This window comes from Oreochromis aureus, linkage group 17, assembly GCF_013358895.1.
Source record: "Oreochromis aureus strain Israel breed Guangdong linkage group 17, ZZ_aureus, whole genome shotgun sequence".
NCBI classification, from domain to species: domain Eukaryota; kingdom Metazoa; phylum Chordata; class Actinopteri; order Cichliformes; family Cichlidae; genus Oreochromis; species Oreochromis aureus.
This window is the reverse complement of record NC_052958.1, coordinates 30,870,356-30,892,682: the sequence shown is the minus strand read 5'-3', so window position 1 is coordinate 30,892,682 and position 22,327 is coordinate 30,870,356. Positions and strand designations below refer to the sequence as shown.

Sequence of the window (22,327 nt, the reverse complement as noted above, 5' to 3'; positions counted from 1 at the left end):
TGACTGGTGGATAATTTGCCATCTTAGGATGCATTAACCAGCTAGGAATTGTAGAAAAATTATTTAAAGACATGCAATATGTTATTTACTTATGTTAAAAATAAATAAATAGAATAAATAAATAGAATGTGACCCTACTTTTCTCATTTTTTATCTGGTAGTAAAGACATTTTAACTATATTTTACCGTCTTTTTTACTCTTTTCCCTTGATGCTGTAAAAAGCAGAGGAAAGACATGTACATAGTGTGTCTTCATTAAAGATAAACAAGGTTTTCTCTTCCCCTCTGCTCGTGTTAAATATTCATGTTATTAAGTGAAGGTGTGCAAGATGAAGGAAAAGATCGCGGGGATTCATTGGCCAAAAAATAAATAAATAAAATAATCTAAATGTTTTTGCTGTTCTGAAAAGACATCTGCTCTCCCTCATTCAGTGTTATATTTGAAAGTGAAGAGCATAATCTGCCTGAGAATCCATTTATCACAATTTTTTAGGATGGAATAATCCATGTGTTCATTGAGGCGTCTTGGCGGGGACCAAAAACTCCTCTCCAGTGGCTCTTTACGGGACTAATGACCCACCGAGTGAGCACTTAGCGAGATCTCCTGTATTCAGTATTTATAATATTAAGATGTCAGGCATCTGAGGGGAGGAAGGACAGGATCAGGAGTGTGTGGTGAACAGCATTAGATGAAGAGGCTTCTTTTCTGCCTGTATATTAGTGGCTAATCTGCCCTAACAAGATAGACTGGGGCGTACAGCATTCTCCACTGCATCACTGATGACGGGACCAGTAATGATGGAGGAGGGAAGCAGGAGGCTGGCAGCTAAGCCCGAAGTAAGCTACTTTGGCACGGGGTGACGCACGACTGGTCCCACAGCCACCAAAGAGTGTGCGTTTGTGTCCAGTTATTAAATCAAATATGTGACACCAAGTAGCTTAAAGCACCAATAAGCCACAAGGCCACTTTGGCTTTAATTTGTTCAATGATGAAATCACATGTGAGTTACATGGCATGACTTTTGGGGAAGTGTTGCCTCAATTTAAAGATTGTATGACAAAACAACAGAAGAAGAAATAATGTGTTAACTAAAAAACAATAAATAAATAACTAGAACACATCAGATGTTTTAGTACATGTCAGTCTACTGATGCACTCGATGACCAGAGGAAAATTATGGAGCCAAAACCAGTTAAAATGTGTTGCTTTACTGTTAATGCTTGATGAAAACTGTAAAATATTACATGGGACATCTTACTGTTTTAAAAGCTATAAGTTAAAGTGTTTTAATATTTGAGATCTTGCATGCCTTTATCATGCTTTCAGTGGTATTCTAGCTTGGTATTAACTTTGCCCAAATCATTAAAAATGTGATTCCACAAAAATCTCCACTCAAGGCCCATTTAATTACTTATTAGGAAGCTTTCCAAGCTTTTCCCTGACTTTGATCACTGTGGTTTAACGCATAAACTTTAAATGCCGATGAATACAATGTGTTATGACCATGAGGAAGGTCTTTGATATTACTAAGATTATAAGAATACAGTCACAGTTTGTACTCTTGGATTTTGGGTGAACCAACCCTCTAAATCGGCTTCTTGTGATGTTGCCATGTGTTCCCAACCTTTGGATTTATCCTGATTCTTTTGAATGAAGTTGAGGTTTCACGAATGTCGATGGAAAGCTACACAGGCCTGCAGTACTGACACTTTCCCAGAACTTCAAACAGGCCCATATACAGTAGCCTCCATGCATGTAGAGGATCAATACGTTGGTGGAAAATGAATCCTCTTCCACACATATTATTGAGCCAGGAGAGGTTAGCAATGTGTCTGCAAATACAGTGGTATTTCTCTCTGTGGAAGAGAGTAGTGCAACTCACTTGAAAGAACCCCACAGCTGAATATTTTCACCAAGTTTAAAGGTTTTCTGCACCGCTGCATTTACATCATGTAAATAGGCAGAGAAAGCAAAGCAATAGTAATGTATGTATACACGTACCCGTTCAATAAAGCGGATTCAGATTTTAATAAGCTCTTTGATACTCTCAATATATCGACTGTTCTAACATTAAAGTGATATGGATACCATTGACTGTGTGATTATAAAGTGACTTTTTTAATTTATCCCCAAGCACAAAGCCTCCCCAAGTCTGATTTGACCTTGATTTAAAATCGTTGTATCAAAATGATGAGTTCTCAATGTTTTGGGAGTCCTGTGGAAGACAAAGCCCAGTGGAATCTTTTTAAAGCCCGACTTTTGTTCTGTTTGGCATAGTTTACTTTGGCTCTACGAAGGACGGCCTAGCTGCTTATTGAGAGCACAGACACAAACTGTGATTTCTTATCCCTGTGAGGATAAGACCTTCAGGATGGAATGACCACTTTCAAGGTTTCATCTAACAGTGTGTTCACCTTGAGATCAGGTGATGCTTATTCATTTACAGTGCTGTGAAAAAGTATTTGCCCCCTTCAGAATTTCTTACTTTTTTTGGCTTATTTTTCACACTTGTTGATCTGATGTTTCAGATCACAAAAGTTAAATATAAGACAAAGACATCCTGAGCAAAAACAATTTTTTTTTCCAAATCTATTTGACCCTATATGAAAGATTAATTCCTCCATGACCTAATAACTGGCTGTGCTACCACTGGCAGGGAGAACTGCAATCAAATGTTTGTGATAACTGGAAATGAGTCATTCACATCACCATGAAGGCCCAAGGTTTCTTTAAGAATTGTTTTAATTCAGTGACACTGGAGGTTTTTCCCGGCATGAATGGGCTGTTTAATGTCACGCCAAAGCATATCAACCACACTAAACTTGGACTAAGCCAAAACATTCTTATTTTTTAAAATTGTTGGACTTGCTGTTGTGTTTCAGATCATTATCCAGCTGCTTAACCGAAGTAAGCCTGAGGCCCAGGGCACATACTCACGGATGGAGATTCTCCTTCAGGATTTTCTGGTAGAGAGCAGAATTGCAGCAAGTCATCCAGACCCTGAAGAAGCAAAGCAACCCCAGACCATCACACTACCACCAACATATTTTTCGTGCCAGCTGTAACGGGACTCAGACCTTCCAAAAGGTTCAGCTTTTGTCTCGTCAGTCCACAGAATGTTTTCCTATAGGTCTTGATGTCTTCTGGCAAATGTGAGATCAACCTTTGTGTTCTGTTTGGGCAGCAGTGATTTTTGTCTTTGACTTTTGTCCAGCCTCTTTTTATAGTTTAATCATGAACTCTGACCTTAATTGAGGCAAGTGATGTCTGCATCTCTTTAGATGTTATTCTGGGTAGGCTGGCCACTCCTGGAAAAATTCACTACCATTCACCACTTGAGTCCCAAAGTCTTAGCAATGGTCTGTAATCCTTTAAATGTCAGTGACTTTGATTCTTAAATGTTCTTGAATGCCTTTAGATAGTGGTGTGATGTGTTGCTTTATCTGAGATTTTTTTAAGCCTATGTCAGAGGTTCTATTTAAGTGATTTCTTAATTCAATGGGCCTGGGTCATCTTTGTCCAATACTAAAATTTGTTTGGTGATCTGAAACATTTCAGTGCAACAAATGTAGAAGGAAAAAAAGAAAAGAAAGAAACCATGAAGGGGCCAAATACGTTTTCACAACACTGCCTCTCCTAATTGATTATATCTGCACCCGGTCTCATTTCTTTAACACAGTGCTCATCACTGTAGATAAAATGCAGACATGTATTGGACGACAACTAAAAGAAAATAAGGACTTCAACAACTTACAGGTTTGATATTTGAAATGCTTTACTGACTGAACTGACTTTGTTTTATTACAGGAGAAAATTAGTCAGAATACAGCTAGAACTTCTGTGCTAAGTACAGTCTTAAGGATTGTTTGGACAGAGGTTTAACAAGCCACAAAAGGAACGTACAACATGGCACACAGCAGTAAACATAAGGCAGTCAACTTCTTTGACAGCAAAAAGAGCCAACTTAATGTCACAGAACAGATGATAAAGCTTACAGAGCAAAGTTATGCAACAGCTTGTCAAAATGTTCACTATTCTCTAAAGGGGATTGCTTACAAAGATAATGTAATAATATGGACTGAATCTGATATTCTCATGCTTAGATATGACATGTACTGTTTTCCAGTTTAAAAATATGAATTTACTGTAGCATTATTTTAAAGTGTAAAACCTGTTTGAACCCATTAAGGTGAACATTTCAGGACATTTTGACAAACAGTTACTCGGGAATTATTACAGGACTCAAGTCTGACATAGAGAATAACAACCTTTCAAAGTAAAACGGCTCATTTTCTGCAATAAGAGAAACTTTGAAAAAAAAAAATAGCTGGTGACATTCAATCAGCAACAGATTTGGCCATAGATCAGGAGTATTGATGCCAAGTCCAGAGAGTAATTTCATGGTACAAATGTTACTTTCACCTCTTTTCCAAACACCTGTATGGATATCATACCCTGTTGTTATTTTTTTGGTTTGACTCCTTTTTCCTTCTCAAACTGAGCAATCTGGTTAAAAATATCCAACAGGTTCGCAGGGAGGTCCTTTTTGGCTCCCATGCTGCACTGTTCATTTTGATTTCCAGCACTTCCTTTCTTACTGTGTCCTTGATCTGGCATGGTACCTTCTTCCTTTCGACTTTCCTTCTCTTTTTTCACCTGATCTGCTCCACGAACTTCCAGCCTCCCTCTATTCTCATACCTATCACCTTCAAAGAAGTTCCTCGATGATGAGTCATTCCTATTCTCTGGGTGTTTTGAAGCGGAATTTCCTGAATGCTCAGGTCGGTAACTAGATTTACAACCCGAATACTCCAACTCTCCTGATGAGCAGGATAATTTCCGCTTGGAATTTTCATCTAAACTACTTCTCCTTTTGGAGTCACTGTCCCTTCTGTCTTTCTTCCTGTCACCATCCCTACTTCTATCCCTCCTTTCTCTACTCCTGCTCCTAATCTTCTCTCTATCTGGGCTTCTGCTAAGGCTGCTCTTTGTTTTCTTCATCCTGCTCTCCTCCCTGTCCCTTCCCTTTCTTTCTCTCCGTGAGGAGTCAGACTCTTCCTCTTCTGAAGCTGCTGACAGCGAGTACAGCTTGGAACTCTTTCTATCATCTGCATCCTTCCCTTCTACCTGCTCCTCGTCCCTCACTCCAAACCCCAGGCCTCCCGCCTGGTTGAGAAAAGTAGCGGAGGTATTGGAAGGCGCGGGATACCACTCCACCTCGTCATCCTCCTCTTTCTCCTTCCTATCTTTCTTACCCTCGTTGCTTCTCCTGCTCTCCTTTGAGGAGATCCTGCGATGGCGCTTACTTCCACGCTCTGATTTCCTCCTTTTCTTTTTCTTCTTTTTGGACCGCCTGCGAGAGGACGATGATGATGTGGAGGAGGAGGAGGACGTCCTTGAAGAAGTGGAGGATGAGGAAGAGGCTGATCTCTTCCGTTTTTTCTTCATCCTGAAAAATAGAAGACATGTACTGATAATCTTTTTCTGGTAAAACAGAGGGTATTTTGAGGCTGTCTTTAACGGCAGTAGCTTTTCTTTTAGCTTTATGTAAATAAATCAATCGGTCTGCTTACCTCTTCTCCTCTTTTAAGATCTTACGTAATTTTTCAGCACTGCTCTGGCCACTCTTAGTTTTGACCTGTTCCTTAGCCAGTGCTTCCTCTCGCAGGCGAATCGATTTCTTTAGTCGCCGGGTGAGGCGAGGCGAGGCAAGACAAGACATGACAATGGCAGGCAGGCAAAAGTCCACAGAAACATATTCAAAGACATACACGCCATGACCCAAAACCACGCAAAAATCCCGAAACAACAATCATTCATTCATTCATTTATTCAGCCATTTGCATCAGAGCAAGTATGTATGGAGAGGGAAAGAAACAAATCAAGAGGTTTGTGGAGCATACATAGCCGTCACAAACCAAACAGATTGCAGGAAGAGAAATGTGTGATGAGTTACAGATTTACCATAGAGAATGATGTGGTATGATCCCAGAGCGGGGGCAGATTTAAAAAAAATAAAAAAAATTGTTTACACCAAAGCATATGGAAGGACAGAGGTGCAAGCAGAGATGTGCAAAGAAATGGTATTTGTCCCAGAATTAGATGGAGGAGGTTTCAACATTACCGTATTTGAACCCGGGACATGGAACACAAGTGTCCAGGAGAAGAGGAATCATTGTTGGCATTGTGCAGATTATTTCCCCCCCCCCACGAGGCAGGTGACAAGGCCGCGGCAGTCAGAGGGGCAGAGGGTCAGAGTCCAAGGGTTGCGAACACACACATACACACCAAAACACTTCATCAGTATTACAAACCACATTGCAACATTTCTACATGAATAATATGCGCTTTAGAAATGTGCTCCAACTGGTTTCAACACCAGCAGCTCATGTCTTTCTTCACCACCCAAGTGTACCCGCACACATTCACTGTTTAATGTTATACTGTTTGCCGTCTCACTCTGCCCTTCTTTAGTCTTTCACCCCCTGCCTCCCAAAAAACCCCACAAAAACCCCCCAAAAAACAAACAGCACCAAGCAGTGTTTATCCCTAAGTATGAGGTTGTATTATTTTTGCCTTTACCATCAAAGTTCATTGTCTTGCTATGCAAATTAATTGAATGAAACACTTAAGTGCCAATGATGATGGTTATGATTGTCTACAGACTGATGAGTTAGTCTTTTATAATTAGCCATTTCACTATTACATTAAACATTTTATAAGGCAATCAATTATAAAAACAATTTCTGTTTTTTGTTTAAAAAAAAAAAAAATTATATATACATATACATATATATACACACACACACACACACACACACACACACACACACACACACACACACACCCAACCTTTGTTGATATTAACGCATTTCTTACCAAAGACTTACCTTAGCCCTTTCAGTGTTGTGGCACACTACACCTTACATATAAAAGCCTTACATTAAAACTGCTAATAATCAAGTTAATAACTAGTAAACCTTTCTAAATTCATGTCCTATATTAAAGGTTACAGAGGTCAACGTTGAACGAGTGTCAAAGGCCTGCATGTATAAAATTAACACTGTCTTGGTACAGGAAGTGTTTCTTATTGATTGAGCTGCTAAAGTTGTGCAAATGTTTAGTGTTTAATTCACAAGCCTCAGAGTAACCACAAAATCTACTGCTTCATGTAAGACAATCTTATGATAATCTGTCAACAGCAGTCTTTTCACAGCAGCCATTCTAACACAAGGTCACAGGTAGTAACAATAATTAGGGGAAGTACCTGCATATAACACAGCCTTCATTAATATTACTACAAACACCCGTTTTTACCAACTACTTCAAATTGACCTGTCAAGTTTCCACTAAAACTGTAATATTCACAGTTCTTTCTTCAGTCTTTGAATGTTGATGGGAGTGAAAAGCACAGCTCAACCAATAGAGGATTTTCCAGACTAATATTTGGGGATTTAAAAATCTGATATATTGGACAGTTTTCTTTTGTTTTTTCAGTTACTTGAAACAAACAGATTTCCCTCACATTTTTTATGTGTAGTTATTTGTGTAAAAACAACCTCTGCAATTCCTTTGCTTCCAATTTTGACTTCTCTTCCCTTATCAGTGCTGATGTAGAGGTTTTTTCACCTATCGTTCAGGATATCGTTTAATACTACAGCAGCTACTTGCACTGCAACAGCAAACAGAAATGGATGTGACTGTGAGATGGTGTTCCCAGCGTAGGACAAAGCAACCAATGCAGCAGGTATAAGAAGGCCTTAGAACTGACTCTTTTTTTTTTTAACTGAATTCTACTGTGATCATGTGCGTAAACACCTTAAAAGGCCTATTTTGAGCAAGGAAAAATTCTTACTGCTATCAGAAATATCTGGATCTGTAGCTGCTTAGTGCCCAGTGGTCACCGGTTAGCTGCTAACTTCAGTGTGCCCGTTTTCTCGTGCTCAGTACACTGAGCCACGCATATTTGTTAAAAAACATGTTAAACATATTCAAGCAGAGCACACATAAATACAGTTCTGGGAACTTGTCAACTAATTTTACGAGACACTAATCTGTCTTCATACCATCCAATTCTCTGTGCTGTCAGAGCAACAAGCAGCTGCTCACTTTTTCCACCTTTTTTATTAATTTTTCTGAAGTCACACAGAAATAACACCATTTTGAATCTAAACTTTGATGGCCCCATTATTTCTGCATGTGCACACACTGCATACCTGCCAACTTTTTTGAACCCCTCAGGCACGCATGCGTGAGTGTGTGCATGTGTGCGTTGTGTCCGCTCACCTGTATAGTGTCTGTGATCTTGTGCAGGGCTTCCTGTGCCTCAGGGTTTGAGCCATCTAAAGCTAGAGCTCTTCTGTACAATCCCTCTGCTGTTACTAGCTTTTCCTGTTCCTCGAGCCTGCAAGCACAAACAAACATCCTTTGAATAAATGATAATACATGCTATTTATATAGTAGTATTCCTGTTAATACTTTGCTGGCCTCTCTTTTTCACAGGAACAAGCAGCTGAGCTGATGCTCATTCACCTGTTTCAGAATAGCCTGTGAACTTTTACCTACTTTAATATAACTTCGTCCTTCTATAAAGGCTGATAAGCTTCTATTCATAAACACTAGCAGTGCACCATAATCAGACTGTGACATTGTTAAACAGGGAAAAAGGGGCAAGCCAGACAAAGCTTTGTTTCCTCCTTGGGAAAAATCAAGGTTGTTCTGTCTTACCTTGCACATCTTTCTTCCTAGCTGGATTTAAAATCAATAGTACTTCTATACTGATATATCATGCCCATTGTGCACTGTAACAAGAAAAAGGTGGTGGAGCTGATGGAAGCATTCTCATTGACATTCTTAAACTTCTCTCTGATCTGAGTCTTTCAACTAGTGGATCACTACTGAACTGTGCGCTCTCATTTCCCATCTGCCTACTAAGCGAAGCAGCGCTTACTGTTTTCCTCTCTCCACTAGTGTCTGACACAGATACTTCTTGGCGTTGCGGTGATCGGGACAGTTCTCCAGAGCTAGTTCAAAGTCTGTTATTGCCTTCATGATGCTGCCTTTGTTAGCATACCTGTGTGCAAAGTGAAAGAAACACAAAAAAGACAATAAGATTTCTCTCATTTTCAGGACTATGCCAGGTTTCGGTAACATCAAGTGTCATGTGTGTTTAACAGGTACTAAGACAAAAGCAACTTTTCATTCCAAAGAGCTAGGACAATAGTAAAGGAACAGGTGTGGTGTCTTATTTAGTGTTCCTCATTCCATTCTGGTATGGGCAATGGTATGAAGGAACTTCATACCATTGTTTAATGGTTTAAACAAAGTTGTTTAAAATGTCTTGATGCATCCAATAAATAAACGATTGTAAACATTATATATCTATATCTCTCTATATCTATATCTCTCTATATCTATATCTCTCTATATCTATATATCTCTATATCTATATACATACACATATATATATATATATATATATATATATATATACACACACACACACATACATATCTATATCTCTCTCTCTCTCTCTCTCTCTATCTCTCTCTCTCTCTCTCTCTCTCTCTCTCTCTCTCTATCTATATCTCTCTCTCTCTCTCTATCTATATCTCTCTCTCTCTCTCTATCTATATCTCTCTCTCTCTCTCTCTATCTATATCTCTCTCTCTCTCTCTATCTATATCTCTATCTCTCTCTCTATCTATCTATATCTCTATCTCTCTCTCTATCTATATCTCTATCTCTCTCTCTATCTATATCTCTATCTCTCTCTCTATCTATATCTATATCTCTCTCTATCTATATCTATATATCTATATCTATATCTATATCTATATATCTATATATATATATATATATAGATATATAGATATCTATATTTATATATATCTATATATATATATATATAATATGCATTTCTTGTAATTTAAATCCGTTAGATGTCTACAGGGTCATGAAAGACCTCTCAAACAAGGACAGAGTTATACAACAAACATTTCTCCTCATTTGAACTGAAAGCAGACTCACAGAGCTCCACGTGCCACCAGTGCTTCTACATTGTTAGTATCTATTTCCAAGGCTTTGTTGTATTCATTCATGGCTTCCACATGGCGACCATGTTTGAAGTGGTCCACCCCTGCACGGACACTTGAAAAATACACATGAAAAATACAAGTCAGGTTTGTATTATTGTGAAGTCTTAGCCAGGGGGAATAATTGGTCCAAAAAACAAAAAGATGCACTATCCCACAGGTGTCAAACTCCAGGCCTTGAGGGGCCGGTGTCCTGCAGGTTTTAGATGTGTCCTTGATCCACCACAGCGGATTTAAATGGTTAAATTACCTCCTCAACATGTCTTGAAGTTCTCCAGAAGCCTGGAAATGAATTAATCATTTGATTCAGGTGTGTTGAAACAGGGTGCTATCTAAAACCTGCAGGACACCGACCCTTGAGGCCTGGAGTTCGACACCCCTGCACAATCCCATCCATTTTCTGTGGTCAAAGTTAATAGCTAATAGCATTACCACTTTAAGGCCCAGGATGCAGACTGTTTCTTCCTGATTGCAGAAGCAAAATCCTCTGCTTGGAAAAGTTTACTGTGGAGAAAAGAATCATAGGCACCACACTATTTAACACCCTTGCTAGATAAACAAACTTTCATTATCTGAAGAGTAAAGAAAATCTCATTTAGGATTCATGTGTAAAAACCACTGCATGGATCTGCTTGCAAATTTTTATGAAATTAGGGGCATTACTGTGTAATCGCACCAACTAAAAGTTTACCTCTGCAGTCCTCGCATCATTGATGGTGGGTGGGTGTCACTAATTCCCACCTTTTCCAGCAAGTAGTCCACTACAGAGGGGTTGTGGTATCCATGGCAACCTGTCAGTATACGCTCATATGTCTCACTGGAGTCAGTGGCTGCCCGAACACTACGACTAAGGAGAGAGCAGCACAGAGTCATTGCAACCACACGTTAATGCATTAATATATATTTATATCAGATTAAGCTTTTTCATTTGCCGCATTTAAAGCATTTATATTAAGCTCAGGCTACATATCAGCCTGCTCATTTGTGTAACGAAATACATCATATTGTTGAAAAAAGCATAAATATCAAAATATATTTTTAAATCCCCAAACTTTACACTTTACATGAGCCGTGTCTGAGAATACAGATGGTCTGCTGCAGCTACAATCAACTGAAGCTTGATATGAAATACTAGTTCACGTTTGTATGACATTTCTTAATGCGATGCTATGCAACAGTATTCACTCCAACTAGCTAAACAGGTTTTTTTTTTTTCTTCTTTCAGTAATCTGTGTTGTTTTGCTTTACCTGTAATGCACAGGCAGCTCCTCCTTGGTAATGACACCAAGTTTGATGTGCTCCAAGCTCGGAGAAAGACAAGCCTGATGGAGCGACACTGTGATTTTCTCCTGGTAGCGATCAATATCTTTCACTCCAGCTACAAAATAAAAAAAAGATGAGTCATTCTTTTACATATCCCATTACAGTACTGCGACGCAGCACTTTGGAATTCAAAAAGCAGCAAGCATTTCTGTGGTTATAACTGCACTGCAAACGTGCAAATTAAAATAGGATAAAAGACTAAAACTTTAAGATATAGGTTGTGCTGAGACACAAAAAAAGCATCAAATGGAAAAAAAAAAACACTATGATAGGCCAATTTTCTGCAGAATGAAGGTGTTAGCCAGATTATTATACTTTATGCAGGGTTTGTCTGTCTAATAAATCTATTATTAGAAAAATATTTTAAAGGCTCCTGAAAAGAACTGCAGTATAGGATTCTGGAAATAAAAGAGGGATAGAGCACAAAGATCTTTCAGTAAAAACTATGACATAATTTAAAAAAAAAAAAAAAAAAAAAAAAAAAAAAAAGAGGTCATGACCCAATATTAGGTTTGGACCTCAACGTTCTGGTTCTGTTAGACACAAACCTCTGATGAAGTCCCCAATCTGGTAGTACGCCAGGGGATCATCATGGCTGCCAGTGGAGGGAATTTCTCTGACATGACACAGAGCCTGAAGGTTGAAAAAAGATGTGCCTTTATGAAACAATAGTAAAATGCAAGGTGGATGGCAGGTTTGGTTCAGGTGGACAGAGCAACAAATTTAATTACACAACATTTGCCCCCATTTACAACCAAAGTCTGGCAACAGAAACTCTCCAGGAAGTTTTCTGTTAAGGAATTGTTGTGATGGATTTACTTTTTCACTTCTAATACCTGAGTTGAAAGGTGTAACTGATTCTGGCTTGATGACAAACATGCTGGTGCTTTGTCACAACAGGTGAAAAGTCATGAAGATGAAAAGCAGAATTTTTTTGAAACTGCCACTCCTGCATGTCCCGTAAAGCACAAGACTAAATGAAGATTATAGCACAGATATCATTACGTGGACTCATAACATGAATTTCAAGCATGATTTTATTCTTATGTAAACTCCATGCAAAGAAAGAACTGGCAGTCACTCGGGTATTCCCAGAGCTACACAGCCGGTTTTTCATCAACAACCGGCCAGCAGTCACAAATTTTCAGCTTCTACAGTGTTGATTTATAACATAACTCAAGTACATTCAAACGGTTGAACTTGTTGACCTACCGACAACTCTAAGTCCTCAATGTCTCTTCTCAGACCTCCTGCTGTGCAAAACAGAGTGAGGAAGAAGCCGTATTCTCTAATGTTGTTGATCCTCCCCACCACAATGTCGCCTCTTTCCAAATCCCGGTAGATCATGGATCGCCTCTCCTCATATGGCACCTCCATGAATACCTCCATCGGTGGCATGACTGCATAGGGCTCTGGAAGAGCAAAGACAGATCAGATGCAGTGTGTCACAAAATACAGACACTTTTTCTCAACATCAGAGAGGGCCTATATGCAAGTCATACTCATCTTCATATACACGCACAAGTGTGAACAACACACACCTACAGCCTCCTCCTCCTCGTGCTCCTCTCCCCGAAGACCAGCAGTCCTCCATACTGGACTGAACAGGATGTCAGCCTTCCTGGCAATGAACTGCTCCACAAGTGGGTTGCTCTGCTCTTCAGACCTACTGTACAGAACAACAACAACAACAACAAAGGAAAGATCAGTAAATCAAATAAAATAATAATTAGCAGTTATGCTGGACTGAATTCACCTATGACAAACTAATTCTTGTATAATGGTGCAAAGGAAAATGAAATAATGCGACAGAAAAAATGTTGAATTAATACACACTCCTGCTCTTTGGTCACAGACCTTCATTAAGAGTTATTGTATTGTACTACTGATTTTTATTCTACAATGACAGCTGCAGCAGCTTGTCAAAAACAGATGCATACTTTTTGCTCCTCTTTTCATACAATGGTATTTTAGATTAACTACACAATTCATTGATAATTGGAGGAAAAAACATGTGGAAACAAACATATGCTTAAATGGACAAAAGTAGTGCGCCACTGACAGATTATACCTACAGGAGTTTCTCAGCCATGAAGCTCTTGGTGTGCACTTCATGTGCTGATGTTAATGTCAGAAACAAACTGCAGTTATCAAGTCAGGAGTGTTGGGGATTTTTTTTTTTCTGACACAATGTGCCTCAGCAATTGATGAGCAGCTGATCACAGAATACTCAGGAGCAGTGTCGGGCTCACAGCTCATCCAGTAAAGTCACTGTGCCCCCTAAGATGAATTCTACTGATATACTAGTTATTGTAAATCATACAATTTGGTATTAACAAACTTAAAGTTCCACATCGCTGGTGTTACTGCGCTGCATGCTCAGTTTAATTAATGGTTTCACATGAATTTAGTTCTTCTGCACCAATCACTGTACCCAGCATGACTAAGAACAGAGTGGAGGGGCTGCTGCAGGTCAGACTTTCTTGATTTGAAATGTAAAAGAGGTCCTTCATCAGTTTGTGCAGCTACTTTTAGAGCACACATATTTGCAATTTTATAACTGTGACTACATTTCTTTATGAGTGTACATTGCATGTATAGTTATAAATATTCATAGTGTGTTTTTTATTGCAATCACAAAGTGACTTGACTCGATGGCTGCCTGCCAGAGTTTGTTGCCTGTCTAGTTCATATGGTCTGCTTCCCACCTAACCCGGGAGTGAAGAAATTTTATAAACTGATTTGCTGCAGGAGTGGCATTGTCTTGCAGTACCCCACACATTTTCAGGGAGCTCCTTATAATGACTCACTCTTTCACAAATGTCTGTAAAGTCAGACTGCATGTCTAGGTGCTTGATTTTAGACATCTGTGGTAGTGGAACTGAAAATACTTCAATTCAAAGCTGACAGGTGTGGTGTAGCCCTTTTCTGCATATTTCTTGTGCAATTTAATTATAAGCCATTTTAAATTCAGGGAATCTTTAAGCAAAAGTTGAAAATTCCTTAGTAGCTTCACCATTTCAAGGCATCTGTCAGCTTATTAACTGAAAATCTGCCGCATGAGCAATGAGAGATTTAAACTGTAAAATTATATTGGAGATAAGAATAATGTGATATTCATTCATCTTTGTTTTCAGAGCGTTTAATTCACAGCCTATATGCAATATCATCTTTGTATGACACTTAAAAGGGAAATAATGATGCGCTAGCATTTTGTCTGCAGGCATCCTGCGTCAGCATGCTGTGGTGCTCATAAAGTCAGACATACCTCTCATACGTGGCTTTGCAGAGGTCAGACACCACCGCTTGGAAGTCTGGATTTTCCGTTTGTTCACATTTCAGCGTGTTGAACAGGGATTGTCCATGATACGTCAGACATTGCCTCAACAAGTCTCTGTCCATTCTCTGCCTTTATGGGACTGAACTCACATTATTGAGTCAAAAAATACCGAAACGGCCGAGCACTCTTTTAGCGATGAAAGCACACTTTAGAGCTTACCTTGAGGTTGAGACATTTTTAAAAGAAGTACTGCAATTTTTTTCAAACTTGCAAAACGTTTAATTATTTGCGAAAAAGACTGAGAAGTCCACTTTAATGCGAGTAAGTTAGATAACAACCCATCTCTGTTGTTTAGCTAGCTAGCAAGCCCACCAGCAAAAAAGCCAAACTAACACTGTTTCCGCATTTCTGAGTTTGTTTGTCTTCGTAAAAAGCCCCAATATTACGGCACTGCACATACACGGACTTGCTGTTCATGCAACACAAGGAAAATTGTTGTTTCAGCTATTCAAAGTTTAGCTAATGCTGGAAAAATTTACTAGTAAGCCAGGAGTCATGGACAAATGAGCATGCGCTGTGTGTGTCACACTGAAACAGTCGGGCGAAACAAGAACCACGTGGGAACGATGGCGTTCACAGCTATTTAGTTCGTGTTTATATATACCGCTTATCACAAGTATTATCTTGCCCCTATTAGTAATAATCTTTGAATATTCAGCTTTCTTTTTATGGACATTTTGATTTGTTATGCAGAATAATTTATTTGTCCCTGATTTAATGTGACCATTGTGTACTTCAAGCAAGCAAAGGTTGACTTTATTGCCCAATCCATTTTTTAAAATTTCAATAACTTCTAAAGGCTTACGAGTTTAGTGTATACATGGTTTTCAAAAATAAATAAAGTACCTGTACCCAGCAAGGAAAAATTTCTGTGTTCCCCAATTACATATATAGGTACAGAGGTGTCTTAGAGGTAGGGCTGTGAAATTGCTGAACACAATGTTGGAGAATAAGATACTCAAAGTCTTGACTCTTCATAGTTGAAACTGAGACTTACTTACTAAACCAACTATTAAGCTGTGCTTGAAGCTGTTGTCCTGTGAGCTGCTTATCATGCAAGCTGTTACCTCTCAGAAAAATGTCCTCGACTCACTTGTGGCTTTGGGTCTTCCAGACCTCTTCCTGAGTTTTCCCCAGTTTCTGAGAGCCTTCTGATGGTGAAGGAAACTCTACAATTAACAATTTATATTCCATGTTTTGTGTAATTAATTGTGTCTTTGTTAAAATCAAATGAAATGCTTTGCTTATGACTCAAACTGTAAGTGATGTACTCCTACAAAGTGCTTCCATTCATAGCCTACAATGAGAATGAGAATTTTACTTACGTAGATCATGAAGCAGCTACAAATCAGATAGTACCAGATACGACAAACTAAGTTAAACTTGTAGAGATTGAAGTGACATTAACTGTTAAAAACTGGACTGTCACCCTGTAATGCTGCATAGTGTAAGGCCCATAGTGTAAGTGTGAAAACATTAATAAATAATTAAAAAGTAAAAATTAATTTGTCCTACATTACACAGATATGTATTTTTCCGTGCACTTACCTAGTTTTTTCAGTTTCTATGAAAGTAGTCTCTGTCACTAATTCTTAAACACTCCCTTTGAATAGTGGAGGGAGGAGCATTTCATGATCTAAGTACAATGCATAATCAGACATAAAAACAGTCTGTCCTGAGAGCAGTGACAAGTAACTACAACCATCATGGAAAGAAAAATTATTTGCTGGATAATACTGCTTGGACATTTTCATGCAGCACAAAGTAAGTATTTATTACAAGTCACATCTTTATCATTGTTTGTGGAATACTAATAACTAAATTATATTTATTTTAAAGTAAATAAATGTTGCTAGATATTTGCATACTTTCAGTGCATCCTCAAAAAATATCATTGTTTGTGGAATACTAATAACTAAATTACATTTATTTTAAAGTAAATAAATGTTGCTAGATATTTGCATACTTTCAGTGCATCCTCAAAAAATAACTAATATTCTCATAAAAACAAAATGTCAACTGTCCAGACAACTTCCATATTTATTCCATATTTCCAAAAACAAGCTCAAACCTGGACTGAATTGTTGTTTAGCTGTTAGCCATTACAAAGTACAGAGTAACGACAGGGTAAATACATGCACTAGGGGTTGAAGAAAGTATCATACCCAAAGCACATTTAGGTTACATGTATAAAATAATACAGTACCTTAGTAAATTGGGTCGGAGATGGATGGATCAACAGCTCTAGATTACATTCTGGATAACAAATTTTGGACAATAACCATGGAGACGAAAGGGAAGTGCAAAGAAAACCAAAGATCCCATATAAATAAAATGGTAAAAGACTGGTCAGCACAAGACAATTTCTTGTGGCATTTATACATTTAAACATAGACATTACTGTAGACACAAAAAGTAAGGATCTGTTAGTTTGGATATTAAAATAAAATAAAGGAAGTAGTTAAAATTATACATGGAGCAAACAGATCAAATTACAATATAGAGAGTATCATTAACCCTTTCATGCATAGTGGTCACTACAGTGGACAGCTATTCAAAGGTTGTTTTCTTGTATTTGTGTCAGTATTGAAGGTATACTTGCGCATAAACCACTACATTGGACACTCATGTGTCACTCCATACCCTGCCACCCACTGGTCTTTCAATGTTACTCATTGCAATTATTGTTAATTAACCCTGTCATGGATGAATTATGACAAACTCAATCGGTATTTTTAGTTATCTTTTCAAGCCTAAAGATGAATAAAAATAATTTTAAAAAAAGGACGGAATGAGGTTGTCATAATTCATTAATGCATAAAAGGGTTAATTAGTAAAGCGGTTCCACTGCTTTACTCTACTATAATACGCACAGTACAACATGAAAACTATGGGCAAAGTGAGAATGATGAAATAAAAGTTTATGTTAGGACTGGGAAGTCAAACCAATTTATGGCGCTCTTCAAAACTATTTAAAACATAAGAATAAACTTTTGCATCAACAGTCATGACCACAGCACAAAGCACAATGCCGGCAACCACCACTACAACAGGAGCAACGAACACCACAACGACACCAACAACAACTGTAAGTGGACCTACAACCACAACAACAACACCTCCGACCACCACAACAGCACCTCCAACTATGACAACAGCACTACCAACCACTACAACAGCACCTTTGACCACCACAACGACACCAGCAACCATTACAACAGCATCTCCAACCACCACCACCACAACAGCAGTACCAATCACTACAACAGCACCTGCAACCACCACAACCACATCAACAAGCACTACAACAGAACCTCCGACCACGACAACCTCTAGACCAACTACCACAATAGTGCCTCTGACCACTACAACAGCACCTCCAACCACAACAACAACAACACCAACCACTTCAACACCACCACCAACCACTACAACAGCACCTCCGACCACGACACCACCAACCACTACAACAGCACCTCCGACCACTACAACAGCACCTCCAACCACAACAACACCAATGACCGTTACAACGCCACCAACCACTACAACAGCACCTCCAACCACGACCACGACACCACCAACCACTACAACAGCACCTCCAACCACTACAACAACACCACCAACGACTACAACAGCACCTCCGACCACTACAACAGCACCTCCAACCACAACAACAACAACACCAACCACTTCAACACCACCAACCACTACAACAGCACCTCCGACCACGACACCACTAACCACTACAACAGCACCTCCGACCACCACTACAACTACACCACCGACCACTACAACAACAACACCAACGACTACAACAGCACCTCCGACCACTACAACAGCACCTCCAACCACAACAACACCAATGACCGTTACAACACCACCAACCACTACAACAGCACCTCCGACCACGACCACGACACCACCAACCACTACAACAGCACATCCAACCACCACTACAACAACAACACCAACGACTACAACAGCACCTCCGACCACTACAACAGCACCTCCAACCACAACAACAACACCAACCACTTCAACACCACCACCAACCACTACAACAGCACCTCCGACCACTACAACAGCACCTCCAACCACAACAACAACAACACCAACCACTTCAACACCATCACCAACCACTGCAACAGCACCTCCGACCACGACCACGACACCACCAACCACTACAACAGCACCTCCGACCACCACTACTACAACACCACCAACCACTACAACAACACCACCAACGACTACAATAGCACTTCCGACCACTACAACAGCACCTCCAACCACTACAACAACAACACCAACCACTACAACAGCACCTCCAACCACCACTACAACAACACCAACCACTACAACAGCACCTCCAACCACCACTACAACAACACCACCAACCACTACAACAGCACCACCAACCACTACAACAGCACCTCCGACCACGACCACAACACCACCAACCACTACAACAGCACCTCCAACCACCACTATAACAACACCACCAACGACTACAACAGCACCTCCGACCACTACAACACCACCACCAACCACTACAACAGCACCTCCGACCACGACCACGACACCACCAACCACTACAACAGCACCTCCGACCACTATAACAGCACCTCCAACCACAACAACAACAACACCAACCACTTCAACACAACCACCAACCACTACAACAGCACCTCCGACCACGACACCACCAACCACTACAACAGCACCTCCAACCACAACAACACCAATGACCGTTACACCACCAACAACCACTACAACACCACCACCAACCACTACAACAGAACCTCCAATCACGACCACGACACAACCAACCACTACAACAGCACCTCCGACCACTACAACAACACCACCAACGACTACAACAGCACCTCCGACCACTACAACAGCACCTCCAACCACAACAACAACAACACCAACCACTTCAACACCACCACCAAACACTACAACAGCACCTATGACCATGACACCACCAACCACTACAACAGCACCTCCGACCACCACTACAACAACACCACCGACCACTACAACACCACCACCAACGACTACAACAGCACCTCCGACCACTACAACAGCACCTCCAACCACGACCACGACACCACCAACCACTACAACAGCACCTCCAACCACCACTACAACAACACCACCAACCACTACAACAACACCACCAACGACTACAACAGCACCTCCGACCACTACAACAGCACCTCCAACCACAACAACAACAACACCAACCACAACAACAACAACACCAACCACTACAACAGCACCTCCAACCACCACTACAACAACACCACCAACCACTACAACAGCACCACCAACCACTACAACAGCACCTCCGACCACGACTATAACAACACCACCAACGACTACAACAGCACCTCCGACCACTACAACACCACCACCAACCACTACAACAGCACCTCCAACAACGACCACGACACCACCAACCACTGCAACAGCACCTCCGACCACGACAACAGCACCTCCAACGACAACAACACCAATGACCGTTACAACACCACCAACCACTACAACAGCACCACCAACCACTACAACAGCACCTCCAACCACCACTATAACAACACCACCAACGACTACAACAGCACCTCCAACCACCACTACAACAACACCACCAACCACTTCAACACAGCCACCAACCACTACAACAGCACCTCCGACCACGACCACGACACCACCAACCACTACAACAGCACCTCCGACCACTATAACAGCACCTCCACCCACAACAACAACAACAACCACTTCAACAACACCACCAACCACTACAACAGCACCTCCGACCACTACAACACCACCTCCAACTACAACAACAACAACACCAACCACTACAACAGCATCTCCAACCACCACTTCAACACCACCACCAACCACTACAACAGCACCTCCGACAACGACCACGACACCACCAACCACTACAACAGCACCTCCGACCACGACAACAGCACCTCTAACCACAACAACACCAATGACCGTTACAACACCACCAACCACTACAACACCACCACCAACCACTACAACAACACCACCAACGACTACAACAGCACCTCCGACCGCTACAACAGCACCTCCAACCATAACAACAACACCACCAACCACTTCAACACCACCACCAACCACTACAACCGCACCTCCGACCACGACCACGACACCAACAACCACTACAACAGCACCTCCGACCACGACAACACCAATGACCGTTACAACACCACCAACCATTTCAACAGCACCTCCGACCACGACCACGACACCACCAACCACTACAACAGCACCACCAACCACTACAACAGCACCTCCGACCACGACCACGACACCACCAACCACTACAACAGCCCATCCAACCACCACTACAACAACACCACCAACGACTACAACAACACCACCAACGACTACAACAGCACCTCCGGCCACTACAACAGCACCTCCAACCACAACAACAACAACACCAACCACTTCAACACCACCACCAACCACTACAACAGCACCTCCGACCACTACAACAGCACCTCCAACCACAACAACAACAACACCAACCACTTCAACACCATCACCAACCACTACAACAGCACCTCCGACCACGACCACGACACCACCAACCACTACAACAGCACCTCCGACCACCACTACTACAACACCACCAACCACTACAACAACACCACCAACGACTACAACAGCAACTCCGACCACTACAACAGCACCTCCAACCACAACAACAGCACCTCCAACCACCACTACAACAGCACCTCCAACCACCACTACAACAGCACCACCAACCACTACAACAGCACCACCAACCACTACAACAGCACCACCAACCACTACAACAGCACCTCCGACATCGACTATAACAACACCACCAACGACTACAACAGCACCTCCGACCACTACAACACCACCACCAACCACTACAACAGCACCTCCGACAACGACCACGACACCACCAACCACTACAACAGCACCTCCGACCACGACAACAGCACCTCCAACCACAACAACACCAATGACCGTTACAACACCACCAACCACTACAACAGCACCTCCAACCACCACTATAACAACACCACCAACGACTACAACAGCACCTCCGACCACTACAACACCACCAACAACCACTACAACAGCACCTCCGACAACGACCACGACACCACCAACCACTACAACAGCACCTCCGACCACGACAACAGCACCTCCAACCACAACAACACCAATGACCGTTACAACACCACTAACCACTACAACACCACCACCAACCACTACAACAGCACCTCCGACCACGACCACGACACCACCAACCACTACAACAGCACCTCCAACCACCACTACAACAACACCACCAACCACTACAACAACACCACCAACGACTACAGCAGCACCTCCAACCACAACAACAACAACACCAACCACTTCAACACAGCCACCAACCACTACAACAGCACCTCCAACCACCACTTCAACACCACCACCAACCACTACAACAGCACCTCCGACAACGACCACGACACCACCAACCACTACAACAGCACCTCCGACCACGAC

General features: G+C 41.2%; 2 protein-coding genes across 6 annotated transcripts in view; one reads left to right on the top strand and one right to left on the bottom strand.

Annotated features, from left to right (window-relative positions):
* ttc14 (tetratricopeptide repeat domain 14) overlaps window positions 1-22,327 on the bottom strand; it is a 35,549-nt gene that overhangs the window by 4,937 nt on the left and 8,285 nt on the right. Inside the window, exons 1-13 of one of the 5 annotated variants that reach the window (XM_039600740.1) lie at window positions 14,918-15,290; window positions 14,687-14,837; window positions 12,960-13,087; window positions 12,631-12,830; window positions 11,967-12,051; window positions 11,344-11,473; window positions 10,787-10,942; window positions 10,528-10,599; window positions 10,031-10,150; window positions 8,952-9,074; window positions 8,288-8,405; window positions 5,575-5,681; window positions 3,752-5,450 (exon numbers count right to left, since the gene is read on the bottom strand). In XM_039600740.1, the coding sequence (XP_039456674.1) occupies window positions 4,463-5,450; window positions 5,575-5,681; window positions 8,288-8,405; window positions 8,952-9,074; window positions 10,031-10,150; window positions 10,528-10,599; window positions 10,787-10,942; window positions 11,344-11,473; window positions 11,967-12,051; window positions 12,631-12,830; window positions 12,960-13,087; window positions 14,687-14,820 (2,361 nt within the window). In that variant the 5' untranslated portion in view covers window positions 14,821-14,837; window positions 14,918-15,290 and the 3' untranslated portion in view covers window positions 3,752-4,462. Of the gene's footprint in view, window positions 1-3,751; window positions 5,451-5,574; window positions 5,682-8,287; window positions 8,406-8,951; window positions 9,075-10,030; window positions 10,151-10,527; window positions 10,600-10,786; window positions 10,943-11,343; window positions 11,474-11,966; window positions 12,052-12,630; window positions 12,831-12,959; window positions 13,088-14,686; window positions 15,303-22,327 lie in introns of those variants that run through there. The other 4 variants (XM_031733779.2, XM_039600741.1, XM_039600742.1 and 1 more) reach the window with 4 other exon arrangements.
* LOC120433985 (mucin-5AC-like) lies at window positions 17,550-21,161 on the top strand (the record flags this gene model as incomplete). Its single annotated transcript, XM_039601318.1, has 5 exons — window positions 17,550-19,376; window positions 19,698-19,886; window positions 20,191-20,252; window positions 20,566-20,765; window positions 21,082-21,161. Coding segments are annotated over exons 1-5 (2,142 nt in total), but the record flags the coding sequence as incomplete, so codon positions are not given.